General features: G+C 38.8%; 1 protein-coding gene across 1 annotated transcript in view; it reads left to right on the top strand.

The window, feature by feature from the left end:
• Positions 1-25,336, top strand: part of MYO16 (myosin XVI) — a 545,489-nt gene that overhangs the window by 511,682 nt on the left and 8,471 nt on the right. Inside the window, exon 34 of the mRNA XM_057532523.1 lies at positions 13,105-13,190. Within this exon, the coding sequence (XP_057388506.1) occupies positions 13,105-13,190 (86 nt within the window). The remainder of the gene's footprint in view (positions 1-13,104; positions 13,191-25,336) is intronic.

Genomic DNA, 25,336 nt, shown 5'->3' with positions numbered 1-25,336 from the left:
CTAAGTTGTATCAACTTTCTAGGGAGAATGGAATTAAAACAAAAATGAAGTAGGCTTAAAAACTGGAAAAGGGTATAAAGTATGAAATATCACTCTAGGGTGTGTTGTCAACTTATTATTTTCAAGTTAAAGAATTCAAATTGCATTCGGTATTAGTTGACTTTTCAGGGATTTTTATGGAGTATTTGGTCTGTGGAAACCAGTATAAAATGAGACGTATACTGAGAAGAAGGAGGCAGAAAAATACTCTAACAGTATTTTTAATGAAAAATAGATCTTTTTCATTTCTTTTAAAAATTTATTTATTTTTAAAAAAATTTTTTATTGCAATATAGTTGATTTATAATGTTGGTTAGTTTCAGGTGTACAGCAAAGTGATTCAGATATATATATGTGTGTGTATGTGTATGTATATATATATGTGTATGTGTGTGTGTGTTCTTTTCCCTTATAGATTATTACAAGCAATTGAGTATAGTTTCCTGTGCTATACAATAGGTCCCTGTTGGTTATCTATTTTATATATAGCAGTGTGTATATTTTAATCCCAAACTCCTAATTTATCCCTCCCCCTTCCCCTTTTTCTTTTCATACCTCAAAAGTGTGAAGGAAAATACTACTGAAGGAATGGTAAACACCACACTGGCTTTAGGTGTTCGATGTGAGTGTATCAGTGAAGGTATCCTATAGAAACTGGCTTGACTGTGTGTATCCAAACCCTGTCTAATAGTGACTTAAACAAATAGCTTATTCCTCCCACACTAGAAGAAGCTCAGGGCTTCTAGTATTGTCTGAAGGGAAAATTCAGACCAATCTTTTCTTGAAGAGACTGAGGAGGTGGGCATGGGATGCAATGAAGGCCAAGCAAAGAGGCCTATATTCTAGGCTTTTCTCTGAAGGACATTGGGGGCGTTCACTGAGTCCACAGGAGGTAGCTGAGAAGCTTGGCTGTGCCTTTTAGGATTGTGGGGACAGGCTGAGTCCAGCACCTGCCAAGGCCCTGGGGTGAAGTGTTGAAGGGTCCATCCTGAGAGTCAGAAGAAAAACAAGGAACCCCAGTTCAGCTATGAATCTTCTCAATCCCTGGGGCAGGACTGAGGTCCTCCAGGATTGACAGGGCCCACAGGTACCTGGGAGAAAAAAAGTATAATCTATCCCAAAGGACAATTACAGTATTCTAGACTGCAGAATGTTCTTACAAACCATTTTTCAAATACAAAGTTCAACACATAATCAAAAAGGACCAGGCACATGAGGACACAAAAGTAGATGAAAATTACAAGCAGAAATAGCAATCCATTGCAGTGTATTATCCATGGGGGCTCAAAAGATTGGAATTCAAAGCCATATACTTTAAAATAAGTATGTTTACTAGGCCTAAGGAGATAAAAGAATGAGAATCTCAGCAGAAATCAGAAGCCATGAAAACGTGTCAAATGGAAATTCTGAAATTGAAAAATGCAGTCATAAAATTAAGTACAATAGAGGATGAGGTTAAAGTTAATTAGACACAGCCATTAAAAAAAATCAGATAAAGATAAATCAGAAAATATCAAGAATGAAACACAAAGAAGCAGAAGAGAAGAGTGGAAATTCCAGAAAATGGTTTAGAACCTATATTCCAGTAAAATAGTTTCGAGACCTGAAGGATATGCTGAGAAGGGTTTTTGGAATTCTGGGGAAAGGAGAGAGAGTCTGTGGGCAAGAGAAAAGATCTGGTGAGAAATGGGAGAGAATTCTCCAACACTGATGAAAGCACTAAGAAACAGATTTAAGTTGGCAATTTCTTATAAACATACACTTTCCATATGACCCAGCAGCCCCCCTCCTGGGTGTTTACCAAAGAGAAATGAAAACAGCATCCATATAAACACCTGTATGCAAATGTGTATCCTACCTTTATTCATAATCACCTAAAACTGGAAATAAATGAATTGTCCTTCAGTTGGTGACTGGACTGTATTCGTTATTAATTGCTGTGTAAAAATTACCCTCCAGAACTTAGAGGCTGTTGTTTTGTAGTTTCTGTGGGTCAGGAATCTGGGTGTGGCTGAGCTGAGTGCCTTTGGTTCAGGGTCCCTCGCGAGGAAGCGATCAGCTATCCGTCAAAACTGTAGTCATCTTGAGGCTGGTTGGAAAGATGGTCTGATTTCAACATCACTCACAGGAGCATCTCCACAAGGGAGGCCTCACAACAGGGCGCCTGGCTTCCCCCAGAGCAAGCTGTCCATGGGAAAGCAAGGAAGAGCACCCAGGATGGAAGCCACGCCCACTGCACGGCTGCTCTTGGAGGGGACAGCCAGCACTCCGGCCACATCCGGCTTGTCGGATTCAGGCCATATGTCCAGTCGAATCGTGGGAAGGGGTTACATGACGTGTGAGTGCCTCCAGGTGGGCCCATCAGGAGCATTTCACAGGCTGACCAGTGCATGGATCAAGTCTGCAATAAAAAAGGATGAACCATTATTACACATGACAAAATGGATGCATCACAAATGCATTGCACTGAATGAAAACAGAATCAAAAGACTCTAAGTATGATTGCATTTATATGACATTTGGGAAAAGGCAAACTACAGGGACAGGAAGAGATGAGTGGTTATCAGAGGCTGAGTGCAGTGGCCAGGGCTGGGCTGTGTAACAAAATGTCACAGGCCGGGTGGGCTGTAAAGAGCAGTGACGTGTTGGCCACAGTTCTGGAGGCTGGAGTCCAAGGTCAGGGTGCCGGCACCGATGACAGCCCTCTTGCAGGTTGCAGATTGCCAGCTTCCTGCTTGCCCTCACGTGGTGGAAGGAAGGAGCTAGCTCTCCGGGGTTCCTGTTATAAGGGCACTAATCCCATTCATGGAGGCTCCACCCACATGACCTAATCACCTCCCAAGGGCTCCACCTTCTAACACTGCCACACTGGGGGGTAGGGCTTCAACATATGAGTTTTAGGGGGACACAAACATTCAGCCCACAGCAGACCACAGAGCGGCATGTGGTGGTTGACAAACAGGAATGAGTGTTTTCCTATAAATTTATAGGCAAGTACATAGAATAAAGGTGAATCTTTCTTTCTGTAAATATCACTTTTGTTTAAAAAAAAAAGCCTGAGTAGAATAAATGCAAAGAAAAATACTCCTGGGCGTATCATAGTAAGACACTGGTAACCAAGCATGAATCTTAAAAGCAGCAGAGGTTAAAAAGGAAAGAAAAGACAAATTACCTTTAAAGAAACAGTGGAAGTCCAAAGACAATGAAATAACATATTTAACATGCTCAAATAAAGTAACTGCTTATCTAGAATCTTACAAACAGTAAAATACTTCTGTAAGAATGAAGAGGAGTTAAGGATATCTTATAAAAACAAAACAAAACAAAAACTGAAAGAATTAAACATGGGCAGACCCAGAATGCTCAGGTAAAAGAAGGAAAAATGAACAATAAAAAACTAAGTAAAGTTAGGAGGGGGTAAAAATAATATTTAGTATTATACACCGATAAATCACATTAACAGGTTATAATTTCAAAGGTAACCACTGAAAGAACAGTAGAGAGGTGTATAATTTCCAAACTAATAGAGTAAAATAGAATAATAAAAAGTCAATCAACCTAAAAGACAGCAAAAGGGGTAAAATAGGAATATCTGCAAGGTACAACAAATAGAAAAGTCTCAGATGGTAGACAAAAAAGCATACATGAAAATAATTAAACTCAATTGAATTCCATTAAACTTTAAAAGACTCTTATTCAGTGTAAGTTCACATTAAAAATCAATTAATACAATATTTTAAAGCTTAAAGTTTCTGAAAACATGTAATACATGAGGATGCTGAAAATTTAAATGTGAAGGGATAGAAAAGGAAAAGATATAGCATGCACATATTAAAAACAACAACAGTTCTGTTTGGAAGTTAAAAATTACATTGCTGAGTAATCAATAGATTCAAGAAAGATTAAGAACCTAAGTTACTGAAATATAAAATAAGCAACAAAGTCAATGTTAATTCTTTGAAAAAAATCTTTGAAGCATTAATAAAATTGAGAATTCTCTTTCAAGGGTGATAGAGAAATAAAGTGTACACAAATAGCCAATTCTGGGATGAAAAAGGGGACCCACCACAGATCTTCCAGAAATTAAAAAAAATGATAATGATTATATTATAAACAGCTTTATGCCAAAATAAATTTGTGAATTTAGATGAATACTTTTCTCAAAAAAAAGTACAACTAACCCAAAATAGAGAAAAGAAATAGGAGAGCTAAATAGTAATGTAAATGTTAAATTATTGAGTTTGTAAATGAATACTTTCCTACAAGGAAAACTCTAGGCCCAAATGATATTTCTGGTAAGTTCTCTCAAAATTCTAAGGATGAACTAGTTCCACTGTTATACAGACTCTTCCAGAGAATAAGAATGAAGAAGGAGAAGAAAAAAAATTAAAACAGAAACCTCTCCCAGCTTGCATAAATAGCCACTTAATTTATGACAGAATTGGCATTGGAGGAAGAATAATCAATTGCTGTCCATGTGAGGAACAAAAATGAAACTTGACCCCTACCTTACGCTATACACACACAACCCTGGTAGATTTTAGATCTAAACGTCAAATGTAAAATAAACTATAGAAGAAAATATAGAATAATAATTTTTTAACCTCAGAGATGGGAAAAGAGAGGACTTCTTAAACAAATTAAACAGGATACAAAAAAGTGCTAACTGTAAAGGAAAAAAAATATATATATATATATACACACACATATATATATATATGTATATATATGTAATGGGATAAAATCTTTTCAACACATTTAACCAACAAAGGGCCATATTCAGAGTTTACTTAAAAACAAACAAAAACTACTGAACAGAAAAACAGAAAGGACAAATGAAAAGGCATGTCAACATTTTTAATGAAGTCCAACTTTATTCGTAATTCGAGAAATGAACATTAAAACCACCACCTGAGGGGCTTCCCTGTGACGCAGTGGTTGAGATCTGCCTGCCAATGCAGGGCACACGGGTTCGAGCCCTGGTCTGGGAAGATCCCACATGCCGCGGAGCAACTGGGCCCGTGAGCCACAACTACTGAGCCTGCGCGTCTGGAGCCTGTGCTCCGCAACAAGAGAGACCACGATAGTGAGAGGCCTGCGCACCGCGATGAAGAGTGGCCCCCGCTTGCCACAACTAGAGAAAGCCCTCGCACAGAAACGAAGACCCAACACAGCCAAAAAAAACAAAAACAAAAACAAACAAACAAAAAAAACCACCACGTGATCCTACTGCAGACCCTATAGAATTTCAGAACTGACTGACCAGGATGAGGAGCTTTGTGAAAGGATCACCAGGAACGTTAGGGCAGGGATTTCATTCGGAGGAGAAAGAGCCAATACTGATTTGAGAGAGAACGTTGGGAGCTTCTGGGTAACAGACAATGTTCTATTTCTTGACTTGTGTGGTAGTTAAGTTCCTCACTTAAAAAAAAAAAAAAATGGGAGAGAAAGAGGGAGGGAGGGTATTTCAGAATGGCTGTTAGGTAGCCAGGATGGTGGTACTCCATGGCCGTCAAGAGATTCTGGCTTCACCGTCCTACCTCTGGCTTCCCTCCAGGTCCAAGTAAGGTCGGAGGATGTAGTTTTTCATCTGAGCACATTGCTCACCCAAGGATGTTCATTGCTGACCTGCCCAGCAGGAGGGGGCGAATGGGTCTTGGGGAAAATCTACCCAGGAGATTCTCATCACAAGTCACGCTTTACTTGGAAGGAGTCATGGGGTGGGTAGTTGATTAGGGCAGGGCTTGTTCAAGCTTAGCATCAAGGACCCCAGGGTAATGCGGGAGTGTTCTGTTGGCACACAGGAAAAGGACTGTTTTCATCACACACACACAGAGAAAAAGCCCCAAAGTGTTTCTGAATGCTACCCCTCCCCCCATATTAAGCAGGGATTCCATGTAACGATTGGTTGGAAGTATTTGGCTCGTAAGACAGAGGCTTTTTGGTACGATGGGAGGAAATGACACTGGGAAGATACAGAAGGATTTTTATACCTGCGGTAAAGATTTTTAGGGAAAGGAACTGCAGTTACCAAGAACAGACAGACGTACCGGTTCCCAGGTTCCCACAGCATGGGTCTTTCCTAAGTTTTCTCCTCTCTTCTTCAACAACATATTACTATTCATCTGGCGTTTTAATTTTATGCAGGTTATAAAAGCTGTACATGTTTTATGTGACAGTTTGGAAAATACAGGAAAGAATAAACAATGAGTAAAACCTACCATTCCTTGTATTACCCAGAAATACCCAAAACATGTCTAATATTCCACTGTGTAGAATTCTGGTTTTTTTCATACAAGTATATGTGTGTGTTTATATAAGATGTTTGGTTTTGTTTTTATAAAGCTTGAGTTATACTCGACACGTGGTTTTGACAATCTGCTTTTTTCCCTTAGAAATCTCATGTGGTATATCTCTAGGTCAACAAATGCAGATCTGCATTGTTTACAGTTGGCCGTTAATTGTACATGATGCATAGCATCTCATCAGATAGGACTAACATGATTTAAAATAACCCAGCCCTATCTGTTAGATATTAGAATTATCTCCTGATTTTCTATCCTTAAAATAAAACTGAGTGTTTATGATGGATTACTCCAACTTGATTAAAATAGACATTTTGTACAACTTTCCATGTTAATGTGTCATGTTCAGATTTATGTGTGTGTGTGTTTAGATGGAAATATAGAGATATAATCTTTCTTTTAAAACCATTGCTTTCTGAAATCTCTGATGATAACCCTTCACAAAAAGGATAACAAAACATTGTATACCCTTATACTGAAATTAAATATTCCTAAAATAATAAAAATGGAATTTGAGTGATAGCAATAGTCAACAAGTGTGTGATAAGAGAATATTTCACAAAGGTTGCATATATCTAGTAGGAAGGTAATTAATTCATTTTTTATTTTCAGTTTTGGAGTATTTAAGGATAGCTGCTAAACAAAAAGGGAATTTAAAATATATTGGTTGATCAAAACTGAATGCACAAACATTTAAAAAGATAACCATATATCCTTTCATTTTTATTAAATTTTCACTCCCTGCCATTCTCCCTAGCTCACCTTGGGTGATGCTTGTTCTACCACAAGGAAAGAGAAAATAGGCACTCCCCTTTACCAAAATATTTAATTTGTCTGTGTTTTGAGTCAAAAGCCAAAAGCTATGGCTTGGTAAATGGTCCTAGAAAACTTAATACAAAAAACTCTGAGTTTTACTCTAAAAATCAAAATAAACCCCAAAACCAATGGAACAAACCAAAAAACCCTCTAGACCAAATGGAAATTTTTGTGGAATATGTTGCCTGAAATTAATCATATAAAATTAAATATTTAGGAATATCAGGCTTCAAAACTTCAGTATGTAACTGATAGTGTATGTTCAAACCCTGAAACAGAGATTTATACATTATCCCTCAAATGCTTACAGAGACCAGATTTTAAAATAAAGCTAGTTCTGCGTTGTTGTTCATTGAAGATCACTTGAAAATCTCGAGTTATGTGCACAAAAGGAAAATTATTTCAATTAGGATTTCAGTCTTTCAAAGCAACATGACATGTTTATTTTGATTTACCTGTGTGGACACCATGAGCTTCTGGGTTCCTGAAACCTTCCCATGACTATTAAAATATCCGGCACAACGCCCTGGATACTCAGGCAGGCACTCAGTAACAGCATTTACTGATTGGAACAATGTTGCATATTTCATAAGAACCAGTAAGTCCTATGCCGGGGCCAGAGTCAGAAAACCTCTCCTGGTCGGTATGATAAAAACTGATCAGATGTTATATATGTACAGCACAGGATATATACATGGTCAGTATAATTCAAATCGGTTAGTCGTACTAGTTCACAATTCACAGCGTATAGTCAATATGCTTACTAAATAAAGGCACAAGATGGGAATAAATGTTTAAAATAACTCGAAGTTTTCATTGAATCAGAAATAGTGTTATTTTCAAGGAAACGATTTCCCTGGAATGCCAGTATCTGCATGCTACCTCTGCTTCCCAGAAATAATTATCTGTTTGTTCATTTGCTGAAATATAGTTATGTGTGGGTAATTATAGCTATCACTTACTTTAATTGCCATCCTTTTACTGATGCGAACACAGACTTAGATCTTTTTTTGTATATTTAATTATTCCCTGGAATTGTGGTTATTTATCATTAGATTAGAGAACAGTTTTTAGTGCTAGAACGTTGTAGTTATATCAAACAAAATATTGTGAATCTAAAGATGTTTAGTGGGGAAATAAAGATATGACAAATTCTATCTAGGCCATTTTATGTTCAGTATGATTTTCTTTCTTGCTGCTTGATGACTACACATTTTATCGCTGGGCATCAGAAAAAATGACAACTAAAGAATACAGTCATTACATTTGATTTTACATTTACCATTCTCTGAAGATTGTCTTTCTTTATTTGTGCTGTGTTTATCCTCGGTGCATGCATCGTAAGGATAATCTATGGTGCTAAAGTACTGGGTGAGACCATTTACAAGACCAGAAGCTCTGCATTCTTTGCATAGACTCCAAGGCCACATTGAACCTAGTGCGATGGTAGCACCAAACCACATCGACTCTGGGAACTTTGGAGAATGGCTTTTTTCACTCATGCTCAAGAAAGATCCAGACCCCTAGTGAAGGAGCCTTTGGTTAGAACCCATGAAATGTATTCAAATATAGGTTTTACAACCTCATCTTGTTTATAGGAATTGTATAGATTCTTTGGAATTCATACTGCTTTCTGATTCAGAGCCAAACTGCCAGAAGAAGCAAGCCTTCACTTGACAATCTAGAATATGGTGCAATTATCTATTTTGAGCAGCAGAAGGTAGGTTTGTCAAGAATGCAAGCTCCTCAGGCATTCAGAAAGCCCTGCTCCACTCCTCCTTTTCATTAAAGATAGTTTGAAGTCATATTGAATAATTTCTAATTTGGACTTCATTTAATTCAGTTTCCTCCACTGTAGTTGAGAAGTCGGGTTGAAAATGGCGGATGGAACTGCTGACCCAGGGCTGATGCACACTAACTCCATGACCCCAAGAAAATGACTTAACCTCTCCAATTCTCAGTTTTCTCAGCTTAAAAATGGGGACAATCATAGGACCTGCCCCATGGGATTGTTATGAGGATTTAGTATCAATACGATGATGCTAGCTAAAATTAGTGCTCAATAAATACTACCTATACACAGATATCATAAAAGGCTTAGATATTTTAGAGCTAGAAGATCCCTGAGGATTTATCCAATAAAAACAAGAATTATGTACATGACATAGATGAGGTATAAGGCAGTGAATTAATTCCTCCAAGACCACACAGACTATAATACTAGAATCAACGCATTATGACTTGTTTACACATAGACCCAAATACCCACGTGTGTATAGTCAAACACGCAGGTCATTTTGATGGTCTACACTGGTGTTCAGACATTACGATTCGGAGCCTCTGGCATGAATGGAAGTCGGGGTATGTGGGTAGAGTTCAAGGGAAGGGAAGCACACTGTTGCTGCCGCAGAAAGAGTACATGGAAGGAGGGGTGTAGAACTGTGTTTGCTGGGAATTATTGCCCCAGAGTCTGGTCTGGGAGAGGGCTGTGCCCTGAGAAAACTAGAGCAGGTTTATAAGTATGCGTGAGCAATCGTTCTGTGATGGAGACCCCACTTCCAATGGAAGTCAGCAAATAAGGGGCTTCAGATGAACCTTGAATGTGCCCCCAGCACCAATCAGGGGTCTTCAACCCCGTGGGAAACCACAGTGGGATTCTTTACCCCAAGGCTTTGGGGTTCTTCTGACGCCTTTGTGTAACAATGTCCCTTAGCTACATGAGGGACACATATTCAAGAATTTACAGGTGAAATAATATAATTTCTGTAATTTTTTTAAAAGATTATGAGAAGTAGATGAAACAAGATTGAAATACTGAAAATCCTGAAGCTTAGTGATGGGTCCATGGAGTTTCACTCCATATTCTCTTTGCTTTTATATGTACATGAAATTTCTGTAATAAAGAGTCTTGAGATATTTGTTGTCTTGATAGATAAGATGGGTTAATTATTGTAGTTTTATGTGCACTTCTTTGAATACTTAATGAAAATAAACTTGTGTATTATTTAGTGGTCATTTATAGTCTCTCTAATTTTCTGTACAGAGTCTTTGCCCATATTTTAAAATATGAGAGTAGGTCCTTTATTTTGACTTGTAGGATGTTTTAAGAATAATAGAGCCTTTTATTTGGTGTATTTAAATGTTCTGTTGCTCTTTTTTAATTTGCATTTTACTTTTTTGATATTTTTAAAGTATATTTATTTTTAGGGTTCGAATAGAAGTATTGATACATTTTCTTTTCCTTCATGGCATGTGTTTTTGGTGTCATTTTTAGATCATTTGCCTTTAAAAAGTACCCCTTCTAATATGGCAACAAAATAAAAGATTTTGTTGGCCAAAACGAGAAACCCTGCCTTTTCTAATCTCCTTTGCATCTTCAGTGCTTCCGGCTATTCCTTTGCTCCTCTGGATTCACACTCCCATGCCATATTTGCCATAACCGGGCTTTCTCACCTCCCTGCTATGACCTTCAGGGTCATGCCACCCCAGAGTCCTCTTCCCCTGTAGCCCCCTCACCTCCTGCATCACCAGGAGGAAATGACATTCCCAGACTTTCTCCAGTGCCCCTTTCTTCTCTGTCACCACCCAGCCTTCCATCCGCACCCCCGACACTGACTCTTTCGGTCCTGACCCTTCTTTAGTCGACAGGTAAGAGATGCCTTTGCACTCACCACTTAGGTACCCTGGTACCACAGCCCTTCTCAGAAATCTACTTTGCTACCCATTGCCTTCAAATATCGCCAGATTCTGTGACGTGATAGGTGACGCCTTTAATTTCTGGACTACACCCTCCAGGTCCCCTACTTCGGCCATCTTACAGGCCACCCCCAGGACGTGGAGACATCTCGCATTCCATGTTACGATGCTTCAGCTCTTCCATTCCCTTGGCCAGGCTGACCTTCCTCAACCCTGCTCACCTTTCAAAAGCCTCCCCATCCTGGAAGGTCCACAGCCTTTGGCATCTCCACCATCACTCTTCCTCTAATCCCTCAACCAGAGTGAATCCCTGCTTTCTCCAGATCCATCTCAATGCCACCTGTGCCCTGTGGAACCCTTAAGTCATTCTGCTGTGTATCCTGCTTAAGAGGCATTACCGTGAAGATCTGAGCTCCTCGGAGGCAGACCTTTTCTTGAGTCTTGGCGCATTTCCCAGTGCCTTATTCAGAGGGTGACCTAGATATTTCCTAACTTTATTTAGTTGACACTGTGTAAAGCAGTTCATGCTAATGCCTTGGCTCTGAGTTTGGATCCTCACTAAGCTCAGTTTCTGTTCTGATTCAGCGAGCAATCTTCTAATTGATCATTTAGTTTTTAAAAATGGATCACAGCCCTCTTCTCCTTCCCCAGGTTCCTAGGCTCTGTAAGACGTCCAGTGAACCAGATTCTCTAGCAGCAGATATTTGTCTTGCTTGTCAATGAGCCCTTCATCCCCCTCCACATGAATCCCAAACTCTTAGCTTTGCCCTGCTACCTGGACATACATTTTATTGTGACTATCTGCTTATCTAGTTGCCTGGAACGCCAACCTGTGTGTGATCTTGGATTTCCACCCACCCTTCCTCTGTATTGATTCCGATCACTCTAACACTCACTGCTTGATTGGAACCTTCCCCACACCTGCTACCCGGGTCTCGATACAGTATTCTCCTGGGCAACTTTAGACATTGCTATTGCTTTTGACCAAGACCCAGTCCCCCCATGACCACCCATCTGTATGTCTATCACTTCCCAGATACTGGCCCTCGTCTGCCCAGTCTCAATGAACTAACCCTTCCATGCCAAGGTATTTGTATATATCTCAAGAAGATCAATTGGGAAGACTTCTTATGTGTTAACAGGATGTTGTGGACTTCTCTGCAGAACTAACTCTCTAACTAGAAAAATATGAGTGATTTTCTAATGATGTTTAAATCAGGAATCATGTACATGTTTAATCAGTTGTACCATACTGGTTAATTATGATTTCAGATGAGAGGAGCAATCACTTCAGAATCTAAAGTTGTCTAGGTTGACCTTTCATTGGATAGTTACTTTTTAATCCATTCATTTTTATCAGTAAGTCACCCGATTGATCCCTCTCTCACAGTGCTTCTCAGCCAGGGATGATTTTGCCTCCCAGGGGATATTTGGCAATGTCTGGGGACAGTTTTGGTTGCCACAGCTAAGAAGGTGTTGCTGATGAACACGGTGCAGTGCACAGGACAGACCCCAACAGAGGATTACACAGCCCAGAACGTCAGCCAGGCTGACGATGCAAAACCCTGCTTGGGCCACGAGGGATAATTACTATAACCTTTTGGAGCCTCGAAGGCACTTCTGTATCGTGGGAGATATAAGTTGCCTCAGACCCACCACTGAGCCTATAGAGTTGGTTATGTATTGGTCTGTTGTGATCGGGCAGCTACCCCGACCTTTTCCGCATGGAATTTCACCCAATCTCCTCCTTCCCTTTGGGTGTAGAATGAACGATAGTCAATAGAATTCATCTGACACATAGACTTGATGGTGTCTTATCTGTCTTCCATCTCAGCCACCCTGCTACCCCACAAATGGGAAACAAACTGCAACCGCAGGGACCCATTTACCCTCCGTTGCCCACAGGCTTCTCTTTCCCCCATCAGTGTTTCATCAGACTATTTTCAGCCTCTAGAAAAGTTTTCCTTCTCCCCTCCAGTACTTCTTTGACCACGTTTGTGCTATTATGACATATTTCTTCATTATCATTTCATCTTTTTTTGCCAGTACATTTCCTCTTTGATTAGATGGAACTCCAGCAATACCTGGTATTACCATGCTGCCTTGGGAAATTTATTTTTCAGTGAGTGTTTACTGACCTTCATTTCAATCCATGAAATGTCACCATTTTAGTTTGTTCGATAAGTACACGACTTTATTTGGGGAAAGGACACACAACTTAACGGCTATTTTGTGTTGACCTCCATAGGTTTACCTGAAGACGATGGATTCTCCAGGTTGTCTGGGAGTGGGACCTCCTCCTTTCAGAGACATAGAGAGAGTCACACCACTCAGGTAATGACTCCTCAATGCTTACCTTTGCTATGATAACCGAAGTTAAATGCCTACAAGAGATTCATGAAGGTGTGACCAAGAGTGTTTGTTCTTATTGGACTAGGGAACACAGTTATTTTCAACTCTGCTGTAAGTTTCTTCACCTCAACATTCTCTTTCCCTTTGTATCAGCTAACTGCTCTCTATTTTCTGCTGGTTTCAAAAAAAGAAGAACATCCACAACAAATAAAAATTAATAGATGGTTTCATATGAACTGTTATGACAATTTATGTAGTGGCATTTTAAAATCACTGTCAGGTGAAGGGTATATTGCATCTGCTGAATGGTATTAGTATTTCCTGCATTTGACCTCAGCTGAAATAGGAAGGCTGTAAGTGAGGACAATATGGGAATAAAATGCTTGAAGCCCCTGTGGTTTCATGGCCATTTCTCAGTTACCACCTCAAATTCCATGTAATCCAAATTCATTTATAAACTATCATATGATCAGAATACTGCAAAATCAAAATGAGATTGCAGTTCACAAAACTGTTTTGATGTGCTTCAGTAATTTCACGTGTATGCATAATGTGTTCGGCCTCAAAAATTTTGCCAAAATAAAGAGGATTATCACTTTAAAATAAACTCTAGTGTTTGTAGAAAGAATAAAGGATTTATATCAATAGTTTAGTGTCCTTTTTATGTTGAACTTTAAAATATTGTTTTCAATAAGTATCTTCAAAAAATATGACTTTGCTTTGAAGGTGGTACACAACCAACAATGTATCAAAGATTTTATTATCAATATATTAAAGATTATTGCTTTAGCAGCAAGATTATTTTTTATGAAATTACAGCACAACTTTTGCTTTGTCAAATATCTACATTAAAATCATTTAAAAACTCAGTCAAGTATTCATATGTTTTCATGAAACCAACTATCCAGCCAAGGATCTGTTTTCATCTGAACATTTGACATTATATAGGCACGGTTATATTATCAGCTTAGATTTTCTAAATAACACTGATGAGCTAGTGGGAAAAATCAATAATTTAATCTTAAAAATAAATCTTACAGTAGACAATATGCTGAAATCACTTACGCTGATATATAGGCATTGAAATAGAAAAAAAATGCTGATTGCTTGCAATAATAGATTGTCCTAATCTCCCCTCTGTTCCTTAGAGATGCATTTACTTTACCTTGTAAGCATTACAGCTGCTTTATCTATGATAATTCACGGGGGAACCTGCTTGTAAAGAACATTGGCTTGATTTTTATTATAGGGTTGGCTCCTATACGTTAGAGCACAGTGATAGATACATCCTTCCCAGGGCTCCCACTACAATGTGGTTCATAGAGAAAAGGGTTAATTTTGAAAGAAGCTGCATAAAATAGGCATCTCTGGAACTTTCCCTCTGATCTTTCATGGATTTGGCTAAGATGCAAAGAGGGATGGGAGAGATCACCGGGAGTAATTTTCCATTCCCAGTTTTCAATGAGGGCTTGTTTTCAAATGCAAACAATCTCCAGTTATCTCACAGTGCATTTTTTCAAGGAAATGGAAAACCAGGCTCATTTTCTTCCATGCCTGGTGTGGGCATTCTCCTGGCAGGACACATGTGTCAGTGTTGGGGACCTATAACAGTTATGTGGAACTATGCCTTGAATGGCCACACATCTCTCAGCATAAATGCTTCTTGTATGACATTTATAGAGGAAATATGGACACATACAGGCATATTGCATTCTAGATTTTCTAGTAATGCTATTAAATAAGAATTCTATAAAATCAGCTCTGAACTGATTGGGCATGTAGCAATAAAATTAAATGTTGACTAAAAATTGAATTCCTATTTGAGGATGTCTATATTTTAATTAGCATCATCAGTGATTTTAATGAAATCCCTTTAAGGAAGATAAAATGTCTGGGTGTTACTGTAGATAAAGAAAACAAGAAATAGATTTAGTAATTTTCCAGAGGTCATAGGGAAAATGCAGTGTCCACAGTTTGAATGGATGTCAAGATCCTATGTCTTGTTTCTGAGAGTGAGCTTACCATGACATTAAAAGCAATGGAGGAGTCACCCAACTTTTACATAAAATTTAAAGAAGTTTTGGTCAAGGTGAAAATCTTAAGTAGCTGTAGTGGACATTTGTGGTTTGTGTTTTTAGCTGCTGGCCACATATTTAAGTTTCTGGCCTACCACCATGATAATATAAGGAGAGAGATTTCACCTTCCTCCCTTCCTTTGACAGCTGGATAAATGCATGTGAGATGGGCTCTGTCTATCCACCATGGGTTATGGGTTGAGAGACATACGATGGAAGGGAGGAGGATAGATGTCGCCATGGGGGTGTCATCTGGCCACAATGGCTCCCTCCGGTGGCCAAAGATGCTAACCTGTGTCTGTGACCGCCGGTCACCGCGTTCACCTTGAATGCAGCCCACGTGCCAAACCTGTCCTTAACTTCACGTCCAATTATTTTGCTTTCCAATAAATCTTCTACCTGTTAGAGTTAGTTTCTGTTGCTTGCAAAGAAGAATTTTGACTGACACACTAATTTGATTTTATTGTTATTATCTATAAAATTTACTTTATAGCAAAAGGCTTTTTTTAAATTTTATTTTTTATTCTCTATTTTTTTTAATTGAAGTATAGTCGATTTACAATGTTATGCTGATTTCTGCTGTACAGCAAAGTGACTCAGCTATACATATATATACATTCCTTTTTTATATTCTTTTCCATTATGGTTTATCACAGGATATTGAATATAGTTTCCTGTGCTATACAGTAGGACCTTGTTGTTTATTCATTCTAAATGTAATAGTTTGCATCTACTAACCCCAAACTCCCAGTCCATCCCTCTCCCTCCCCACCTCCCCATTGGCCACGACAAGTTTGTTTTCTATGTCTGTGAGTCTGTTTCTGTTTTGCAGATAGGTTCATTTGTGCCATAGTTTAGATTCCACATATAAGTGATATCATATGGTGTTTGTCTTTCTCTTTCTGACTTATTTCACTTAGTCTGATCATCTCTAGTTGCATCCATGCTGCTGCAAATGGCATTATTTCGTTCTTTTTTATGGTTGAGTAGTATTCCATTGTATACATGTACCACATCTTCTTTATCCATTCATCTTTCAAGTTTCACACAGAGTGTGCATTATTCTTTTTTTTTTAAACGTATTGTGTAATGAAATGTTTTTATTTATTTTTATTTTTATTTATTTATTTATTTATGGCTGTGTTGGGTCTTCGTTTCTGTGCGAGGGCTTTCTCTAGTTGTGGCGAGCGGGGACCACTCTTCATCGCAGTGTGTGGGCCTCTCACTGTCGTGGCCTCTCTTGTTGCGGAGCACAAGCTCCAGACGCGCAGGCTCAGTAGTTGTGGCTCACGGACCTAGTTACTCCGCAGCATGTGGGATCTTCCCAGACCAGGGCTCGACCCCATGTCCCCTGCATTGGCAGGCAGATTCTCAACCACTGCACCACCAGGGAAGCCCTGCATTATTCTTAATGTAGATGTAAACAATTTTCTAATAGGGGTAGCACCTCCATAAATAGCTTCTTTTCTCAAGGTACAGAATATGGAAAATGTAGTTTATGTTCTATTCCATCATATTTTTAAAATTAATTTGCAAAATGTAAGGACTTTATGTAAAAGTAGTAAAAATCAATTTTGCTTAAAATATTTGGAACTAGTAAAAGCTGAGACACTAGCCGGATCGAGTATGTGGCCGTGATCATTTATGCTCCTTATGTAGAAGGCTTGGTAGGTCCAGGCTGTGAACCAAGGTGAACTATTCATGTCCTCTGCACCCCAGGGCACAAGTAAACCAGCAGTGAAAGTGTAACATCGTGGGATCCCACATCCTAGTCCTGAAGGGGGGCTTTGTGTCATTTCCCAGTTCTCGAAACTGGAATCGCAGAGGTTGAAAAAGCCACTTCATGTTGGTTTTTGAATTAGACAGTGTTTATAAAAATACCATGCCATTTATCTACTTGACATTTTGTAACATGTGAAATCATTTTTTTAAAGTTTATACCATTTGGCATGATGCAGTCCCTTAGAAGTAAGTCAGTGGGGAGAGACTCAGCACTGAATGAAATACTGAGAATACACCCACCAGCCTAGAGGGACTTCTTCGTGTTTGTGCTGAGACTGCAATGCTGACTCAGGGGGCCAGGTAACCTGATACAGGGAGCCCACGGATTATAAATAGAGCAAAAGCCTGAGCAGAGCAGAAGAGGGCGGGCCTAAAGGCAAGCGGACAGCAGAGAGGATGGATGAAATAAAGTGCTCAGCGCTTGCCCTCGGCATAAAATTGCTCTTTACACATCTGTTTAGGGGTCCACACTTGACATTGAAGAATGAGATTATTTTTTATTTGAGCATAGTTAATTTGTATTTGCATTCTCATTTTAACTTTACCAGATTTCACTGCCTGCCATTTTATTCCTCTCATCTATCTGTTCTGCCCAGTAATATTGTGTGGTTTACGATATTCTATTTTCATTGTGGGCATTTATTGTATTTCTTGCCAAACTTTTTGTTATATTCTTTGGCTTTTTAAAAGAGCACTAAAAGTTATTCTTAATATCTGTAATATTCAAATATTCAATGTAAGAAATCATTGATGGTTTCTGATAAAATAGTGGGAATCCCGTGCCTGAGAGCTTAATAAATATCTACTCCCTTCCGACACAGCCGCCAATGAAAGCCCTAACAGAATCAATACGCAGTTGATCCACATCAAGAAACAAATTGTTATGTGGTTTGTTTTACTGAACCATCAAAAGAACCTTTTTGTAATGTCACATATCAAAGAAATGAGGAGTTGCAGAGCGCTCAATAAACCCAATGCCTTCTTTCTATATTCATTTTATTTGTCACATGGACTGCTTGAACTATATTGTTGCATGGAAAAGAAACAGTGTGTTAGATAAAATAACAAAATGTAGACACTTTTCCTTTAATGTTAAGGGGGTAATTCTAAAACACATGATGGGGAATAGAAATTAGACAACCATTTCCAAAGGAATTATGTGTATTTCACTTGTAAGCTACAAACCGAAGGAGATCTATCATAGAAAGCTCTTCACACCGCTGAGGTTTCGGGAAATCAGTATGCACCACTCGTGACTTCCATATTATGGGCAAGCAATGAAGGCAGTAAATTAATTTTATGGTTAAGAGTTAAATGGCAGCGTTTTCAACAGGAAAGGAACATGTCCTGTATAGATATATAGAACCTTGGAAAATAACAAAAACAAATCCTATATTTTGTATTTTTTCCTTCATAGAATTGTATCCTAAATGTATTCAAATGCAGAATGTTTTTCCAGTGAAGACATTGACTATTATCAATGAGGAAAAATCAATTTTAAGAAATATGAAAGGAACGAGAAAGCAGAATTGTGACTATGTGTTTTTTGTTTGTTTGTTTTGTTGAAGTATACTTGGTGACTATGTTTTTAAAAAGGAGAAAGGTCTTGTGATATCTCTGCAGGTCACCTTTCTCCTTTTTAAAAACATAGTCTCAGGACTTCCCTAGAGGTCCAGGAGTTAAGACTCCATGCTTCCCCTGCACGGGTTCGATCCCTGGTTGGGGAACTAAGATCCCACATGCGGCATGGCCAAAAAATAAAAATACAAACATAGTCACAATTCTGATTTCTCGTTCCTTTAATATTTCTTAAAATAAATTTTAGAAAGAAACAGGATAAGTAGGGCTGGGAGTGACAAGAGTGGTGTGGGAGAAGGTGGGGTAGGGCTGCAGTTTTAAATCCGATGGACAACAAAAGCCTCGCTGAGCAAAGACACAGTAAGAAAGTCAGGGAGTCAGCCAGGCTTGAGGTCAGGGTGGGGAAGGAGCAAAGACCCTGGACAGGAGCCGGCCTGGATCGCAAGATGGCCAGCGCGGCTGGAATGGAGTAACTCCATTCTGCAGTACGACTAGATGTTTCCCTGAAGAGCAGTAGAAATTACCATTAGCTATAAGTGTTAATTCTAGAAAAAGGGAATTTTTAAGTTACAAACGACAGCAAGAGGCTAAATGTTAAATCCCAGTTATGACTGCATTGCGTTGTCTTTCTTCAAAACTGTTAACCAGGTTTGCCTTTTCTATAAGTGGAAAATATAAGACAAATAGCTCTGTTCCTGCTCCAGATACAGAGAACTGGAAGATTGATACCTGGGAACCTGGGCCCCAGAGTTTCTGACTTATTAAGTGTACTGCTCTGTACATTAATGGGGCCTGACAACTTTGAAAGAAAAATTTAGGCTAAAGGAACAGAAAGTTTTCCATGGTGCTGAAACGTAATCTAGCCAACCTTGGTGAAGGAATTTATTTTATGACCTTAGTAGACCTCCAAGACCTGATTTTTCTCTGATTTCTATGATTACACTATTATTTGAAACTGTCATTTCTGACAGAGTCAGAAATAGGTTCTAAAACAGATGAACTATGATATTGGGAAGAAGTGTCATGAAGTCAATGACACAAAAAGCCTAGATTTTGAAGCCCAAGTGGATTTAAATTAATTGTATACACTTGCAGGTGATTTTTAATATCTATTTTGGGAAAGGAGTCTTGATTAAAAAGATCTGCTCTTGTATGTTGCCTACTTTGGCAGAATCTTGTCTATTTTCCTTTCTAATGCTTCCTGACATCTCTTTTCCTTTCTCTATTTTCTCTAGCATTTGTACCCACATGATTTGCAACCACTATGTCTTAAAGACACAGTCATTGGCCCCTAGGCACCACCCCTGGCAGACACAGTGCCCAACAAATCCATTTCTTTGGAAGCGCCTAGCTAGACTATGTTTCCCAGCATGCTTGTGGTTGGGAGTGGTCATGTGACTGAGATACAGCCAATGGAGCAGGAGCTGTACTGATGTGAGCTCCCTCCAGCCTTGGCCCATGCAAACCTCCCTTGGACTGTGAGTGCTTTATGCCCTTTCCCATCCAAAAGCTGGATACACAATCCTCCAAGACCCTGGAAGATGCAGAGTACATTTGTGACAACGTGGAGGCCATCCATCCACTGATCAGAAACACCCGTTTCAGCCTTAACATGAACAAGGCTAAAATGGGTGGATTTTGTGTCAATCCACTGGTATTTGTGGTTTGTCTGCTACAGCATCTTGGGTAACGTAAACTGGTACCCTTTCTCATTTATTTGGCCTAATGTTTTATGTGTTGCTACTGAGCATTATTTATAGTCCTTAATTCACTAAGTTTAGCCTGCATTATTATTTAGCAATCTTTATTCTTTAAGGTAGTAAAAATCATGCCTGTTCATGTCTTCTGATGATAGGATTATTGGACTGTTGCTTATCAGACATTTTAATACAAAATAATGATCACTGGTGCTCCCACCGAGTCATAAATATGTAAAACCAAAGCTTGTAATTCTTAACAACTGGTCGCACAGAAATCCCTCCAAATCAATAGACTTTATTTTACTCAGGGACAAAGTCAGACCCCTATAATAAACTGGGCATCCTGGAGAAATGGTCTAATACTCTTAGGACCTATTTGTGCATTTAATGATGAGAAGGAATTGCCTCTCTCATCTCTCATTCTCAAGCGGGTGACCCTAACTGGTAACTAAACTTTGGAGGGAGACTCAAGGTTGAGGACAGAGAAGATGCTTCCCCCATGCAGTGAGTTCCACGGTCAATGGAGGTGCTAAACTATGCCCCTTTCTTAAATATAGTTGATTTTTAAAATCTATTTAGATTGGGCTAGTAGTTTTATTAGCATTCAGTATCACGAAGTGGTTTTCCTCATTCTTATTTAATTATATTTAATACCATAACACACAGATTGTGATTGTTTCCGGAAATAAGTATTTTGAGAAATGAATAAGTTAACAGGTAAACTGTGCCCTGTGAAGCAATGCAAGTGAAGATACTGGCTATTTGGACAGTGGGGGTCAGTATCCTTGGACTTGGACCCTCCATCCTCTGGAGGCTGTGGAGTGCTTATCTGCCGTGGTTGTGACCCTTGCTTTCCTCACTTTCACACCTATATCTTATCTCCTTTCTGACTTATTCACACCTGCATTACTAGTTCAAAGCTAACTCTCAAGTTGTACATCACATGACAGTGTTTTCTCTCTCTTGTGTTCTTCGGTCATTGTCAATGTAGATGTGAACAAAAGTGTGGACACCATTCCTTATCCCACTCGACCCAAGTTGCCTTTCTTCTTTGTGTGTCCGACTCATCCTTTTAGTCCAAAACAAATCCCACAGCCCAACAGGAATCTCTTGGCCGTATTGGCCTTGAAATGAGTCATGTCTCCTCTGTATTCCAACAACAGTCATTGCGTCTGTAATTTATTAGTCAGTTAATGCTGTGCTTCCTCATGAAGTTTTTGCGCTGACATCCTGTTTAAGCATGTTTATTCATCTAACTCTTTATGTTTTTATGTCCTGTTGCTCATATGCAAATGAAAGCCTCTTGAGGGAGCAGGTCGTAATGCATGATTCTAAGTCGCATAGACCCCATCACAGCACTTTCTGTCTCATAATCATTGAAAGCACATGTGCTCATTGATTAGCAGACAAGAAAAACTTCTTGGAAGTCAACGTGATTAAGAAGGTTGACTAAACTCAATGTACTTGGATTTGAATCCAGACTCTACCACTGACTAGCCAAGTGAGTTTGGGCTTTAAAGATGAATTTCAGCATCTATGAAAAGAGGCTAATAATCCTTAACCTGCTTATTTCACATGGTTATGAGATTTTACTAGAATAACCTGTGAAAATGCTTTAAGAATATGAAACAAGATCATGAAGATGATGCTTGAAATGGGCTCTGAAAACCTTAAAGCTTTCTGTATCTGGGTGTACAAACTGGGACTGTTACAGAGAAGATAAATAGAATTACAGAGTGTGTTCTGGGTACATCTGATTGAATTGACATATACAGTCTATGTGAGGGTGAGTGATGATGAAGCTGGAATAATTAGTGTGGTCAGAAAATCCAGGGTTTTCTGTAACATGCTAAGGTGTGTGGACTTGACTCTTTAGGCTAGGGCAAGGCGGCGGCATTGAAGATTTTTGAACAAGCACATTTTATAAACAGACTTATTCTTTAGAGAGAGAAAATCTAGTAGATTATTTGTCCTTAATAATACCTCCTGGTATTTGCTGTGAGCCTCCCATATAATCCCAAGAAAAATATATTTAAAGGAATTGTAGTACTCTTACTTTCTATGTTTCCGTTATAATAGATTTATGTTTTTCCATGTATTCTCTGTATTTGAACCCATTACTGTAATATGTCATTACTATAAATGTACTCTAAATATATGTTATTAGTTTTTGCTACAATCTTCTAGTCACTAATACTGGTACTGCCATGTTTTTAAGTGAATTGAGGTAAGAGCCCAGAACTCATACAAAAATCCATATCCTGAAATGTCACGAATTAATTGTCATGTGATGCACAATCATGAATTTCTATTTTATAACTTTCCATCAGTAGGAAGAAACATGCATCCACTCATCAGAGTCCATTTTTATTCTTAGCTATGGACTTAAAATCAGCTGCAAAATGCAAATAAATGTCCACTTAAATTATATTAAATGTTCTCCAATATAATATTACTTATTATAAAAATAAAGGACAGTGGTTAATTTTTTTTAAAGAAATCAACTTGCACAGATAAGGTAAAAAAATTAAAATCCTCTCTTCCTTCCCTCACTGTCTGTTGTCCAGATATACTCTTGTTTCCAATAGAACCTGTTCCTTTTAAGGGATATTTTCCCTTTTTTAACCCGTAGGCGAAAAAGGAGACAAAATAGCAAGAAAGAATGTAATTGGATTGCTGTCTAAATGACTATTTCTGAATTAAGAGGGATCAGCTCTCTTCTGCCTAAACCAGAAATGCTGTTTTGCTTTCAGATCATTTTCTTGATTTTTTTTCCTAAAGTATGGAGATACACAACCCTCTAATCAGAGACTTTTTGAATCAAATTTCATTTTAAGCCATGTCATTGGGATCTATTTAGGTAAACTTTGGTTTTACAAACTGATTTTCAAATTTCATTTTTTAATGCTTTTCCTCCAACATGTTGTTAGCATGAGTGGAAATGGAATTTGCATTTGAAACACTGATATTCACTATTCAGTCAGCCAAGAGGCTGTCTTCTTTTAATTTCCATAAATGTCAGTAAATGCCTCTTTTCACCTTTGGGTGAATAGTCAATAGAAAAATCAATGCTGTGACAAATGAACAGCAACATGATTTTACATATGAATTATTTAACAAAGACTATTTTTATCCTAGAAGGGAAAGACTTAAGGTAAAAATCAGCAGCAAATTATTAATTTATATTTATTAATATTATTCATAGAAATGCATAGCCACAGGAAGTGAGGAAAATTTGTATCTCATTTTTTAATTAGTTCATGTCATAGGACTCTGTTAATGACACAATAGAAAACCATTAAAAATTAGCAAGTAGATATATATGTAATAAACCTCATTAAGCCTTTACATAATGTTGTGCTTCCTTCTGGGTTGTGAGAGATTTTGTGGTTTTTAACCCCTGAAGGTAAGTGCACAGATTATAAAAGTCCCACTTAGGGATGTAGAACTTGCAAGAGGTCACTTAGTCAAATTCTATCTTCACATCTAATTGCTGTCTCCTAGACATTAGAAGACACAAAACAGTTTACAAATCTGGAGTTGGGGGGTGGTGAAGAGGATGGAGTCTAGATTCATGACTTTTAAATACCAAATCAACAAGATTTTTCTCAATAACAGGGAAAAAAAAACACATTATTTTTAACCCCATCCTGAGTTGTCCAGATCGTAATCACCAGTGTCTTAAGTAACACTATTTTCTAAGGATTAATTTCAATTAAGGAATCTTCTTGTTAAAAATCTGCTGAAAGGAAGGGATTTTGTTCCAGGATGAGGATCCTAGCCCATAGGGAAATGACTTCAGACTGTGATCATCTATGTGTCTGTTCACATGTTCTGGGAGCTTGACATGGGCTGATCAGAGGCATGGCTGTTTACTGAACGTGGATGGCTTAGCTCCTCCCTTGCTCCATCCTTCCATAAGGGCAGAATGGAGAAAGCGGAGCTATATATGCAAGCCAGGCCACGTTTTAGGGGGTCTAAACTGACAGGAGGGTGTCAATTTAAAATGCTGACCACCCCTTAAGTGCAGCCTACCTGCAGTGACTCAGGTGTTGCTTTCCAGTGGTGCTGAAGGAGTCACCTTATCTCAGCTCCCAGTAAATACTTATTCCAAGTGGACCCTAAGCTCTGAAGTTTCCAGATCTCTTCCAGGTGTCAAATTTTCAAATAAAAATCACAGAATAATTTCCAAGTGTATTATTAGATCCTCCACCAAACAATTTGTTTTCAAAGACATTTAAGCTGACAGATAGTGTGTGCCCTTTTCTAGAAGCCTGAGTTTGGCACCTGTCATAGAATAGTACCATTTTTCCCCATCACATCCAAAAATAATAATTCTGGGCATAAGATGTCTTAGTCCATTCTGGCTGCTGTAACAAAATGCCACAGACTGGGTGGCTTATAAACAACAGAATTCTATTTCTCACCGTTCTGGGGGCTGGAAGTCTGAGATCAGGGTGCCAGAGTGGTTGGGTGAAGTCTGTTTTTCAGGTCACAGACTTCTGGCTGTGTCCTTACAGGGCAGAAGGGGTGAGGGAGCTCTGTGAGGTCTCTTTTATAAGAGCACTAATCCCATTCATGAGGGCTCCACCCTCATGACCCAATCACCTCCCAAAAGCCTTATTCCAAATGCCATCACTTTGGGTGTAGGACCCCAACATGTGAATCTGGGGGACACACATTCAGACGGTAGAATAGGATAAGCCTATTTGATTGCTCGAGGCATTGCATCGTTTGGCCACCCTGAAGTCTAGGGTGACTGTCCCACGCTCTTGAATGACCCCTCTCACCCACCATTCAAACCCATGTAGGCAGGTCTGAATTCAGAGTAACTAATGAGTCCGGGACGCCTCACACCCTGTGTGATTTCAGAGCAGCAGAGCATTTTTAGTACGTTCCCAGGGCTTTACAGTGTTTGAAAGGGTCTTATCTGAATCTGTGAGATGTGAATTACATCTCAAGTCTGAGAATTCATCCACAGTCCGTCTGGCAT

This window comes from Balaenoptera acutorostrata, chromosome 18 (assembly GCF_949987535.1).
Source record: "Balaenoptera acutorostrata chromosome 18, mBalAcu1.1, whole genome shotgun sequence".
Taxonomy (NCBI): Eukaryota; Metazoa; Chordata; class Mammalia; order Artiodactyla; family Balaenopteridae; genus Balaenoptera; species Balaenoptera acutorostrata.
The sequence above is the reverse complement of the archived record's forward strand: the minus strand, read 5'-3'. Positions and strand labels throughout refer to the sequence as shown.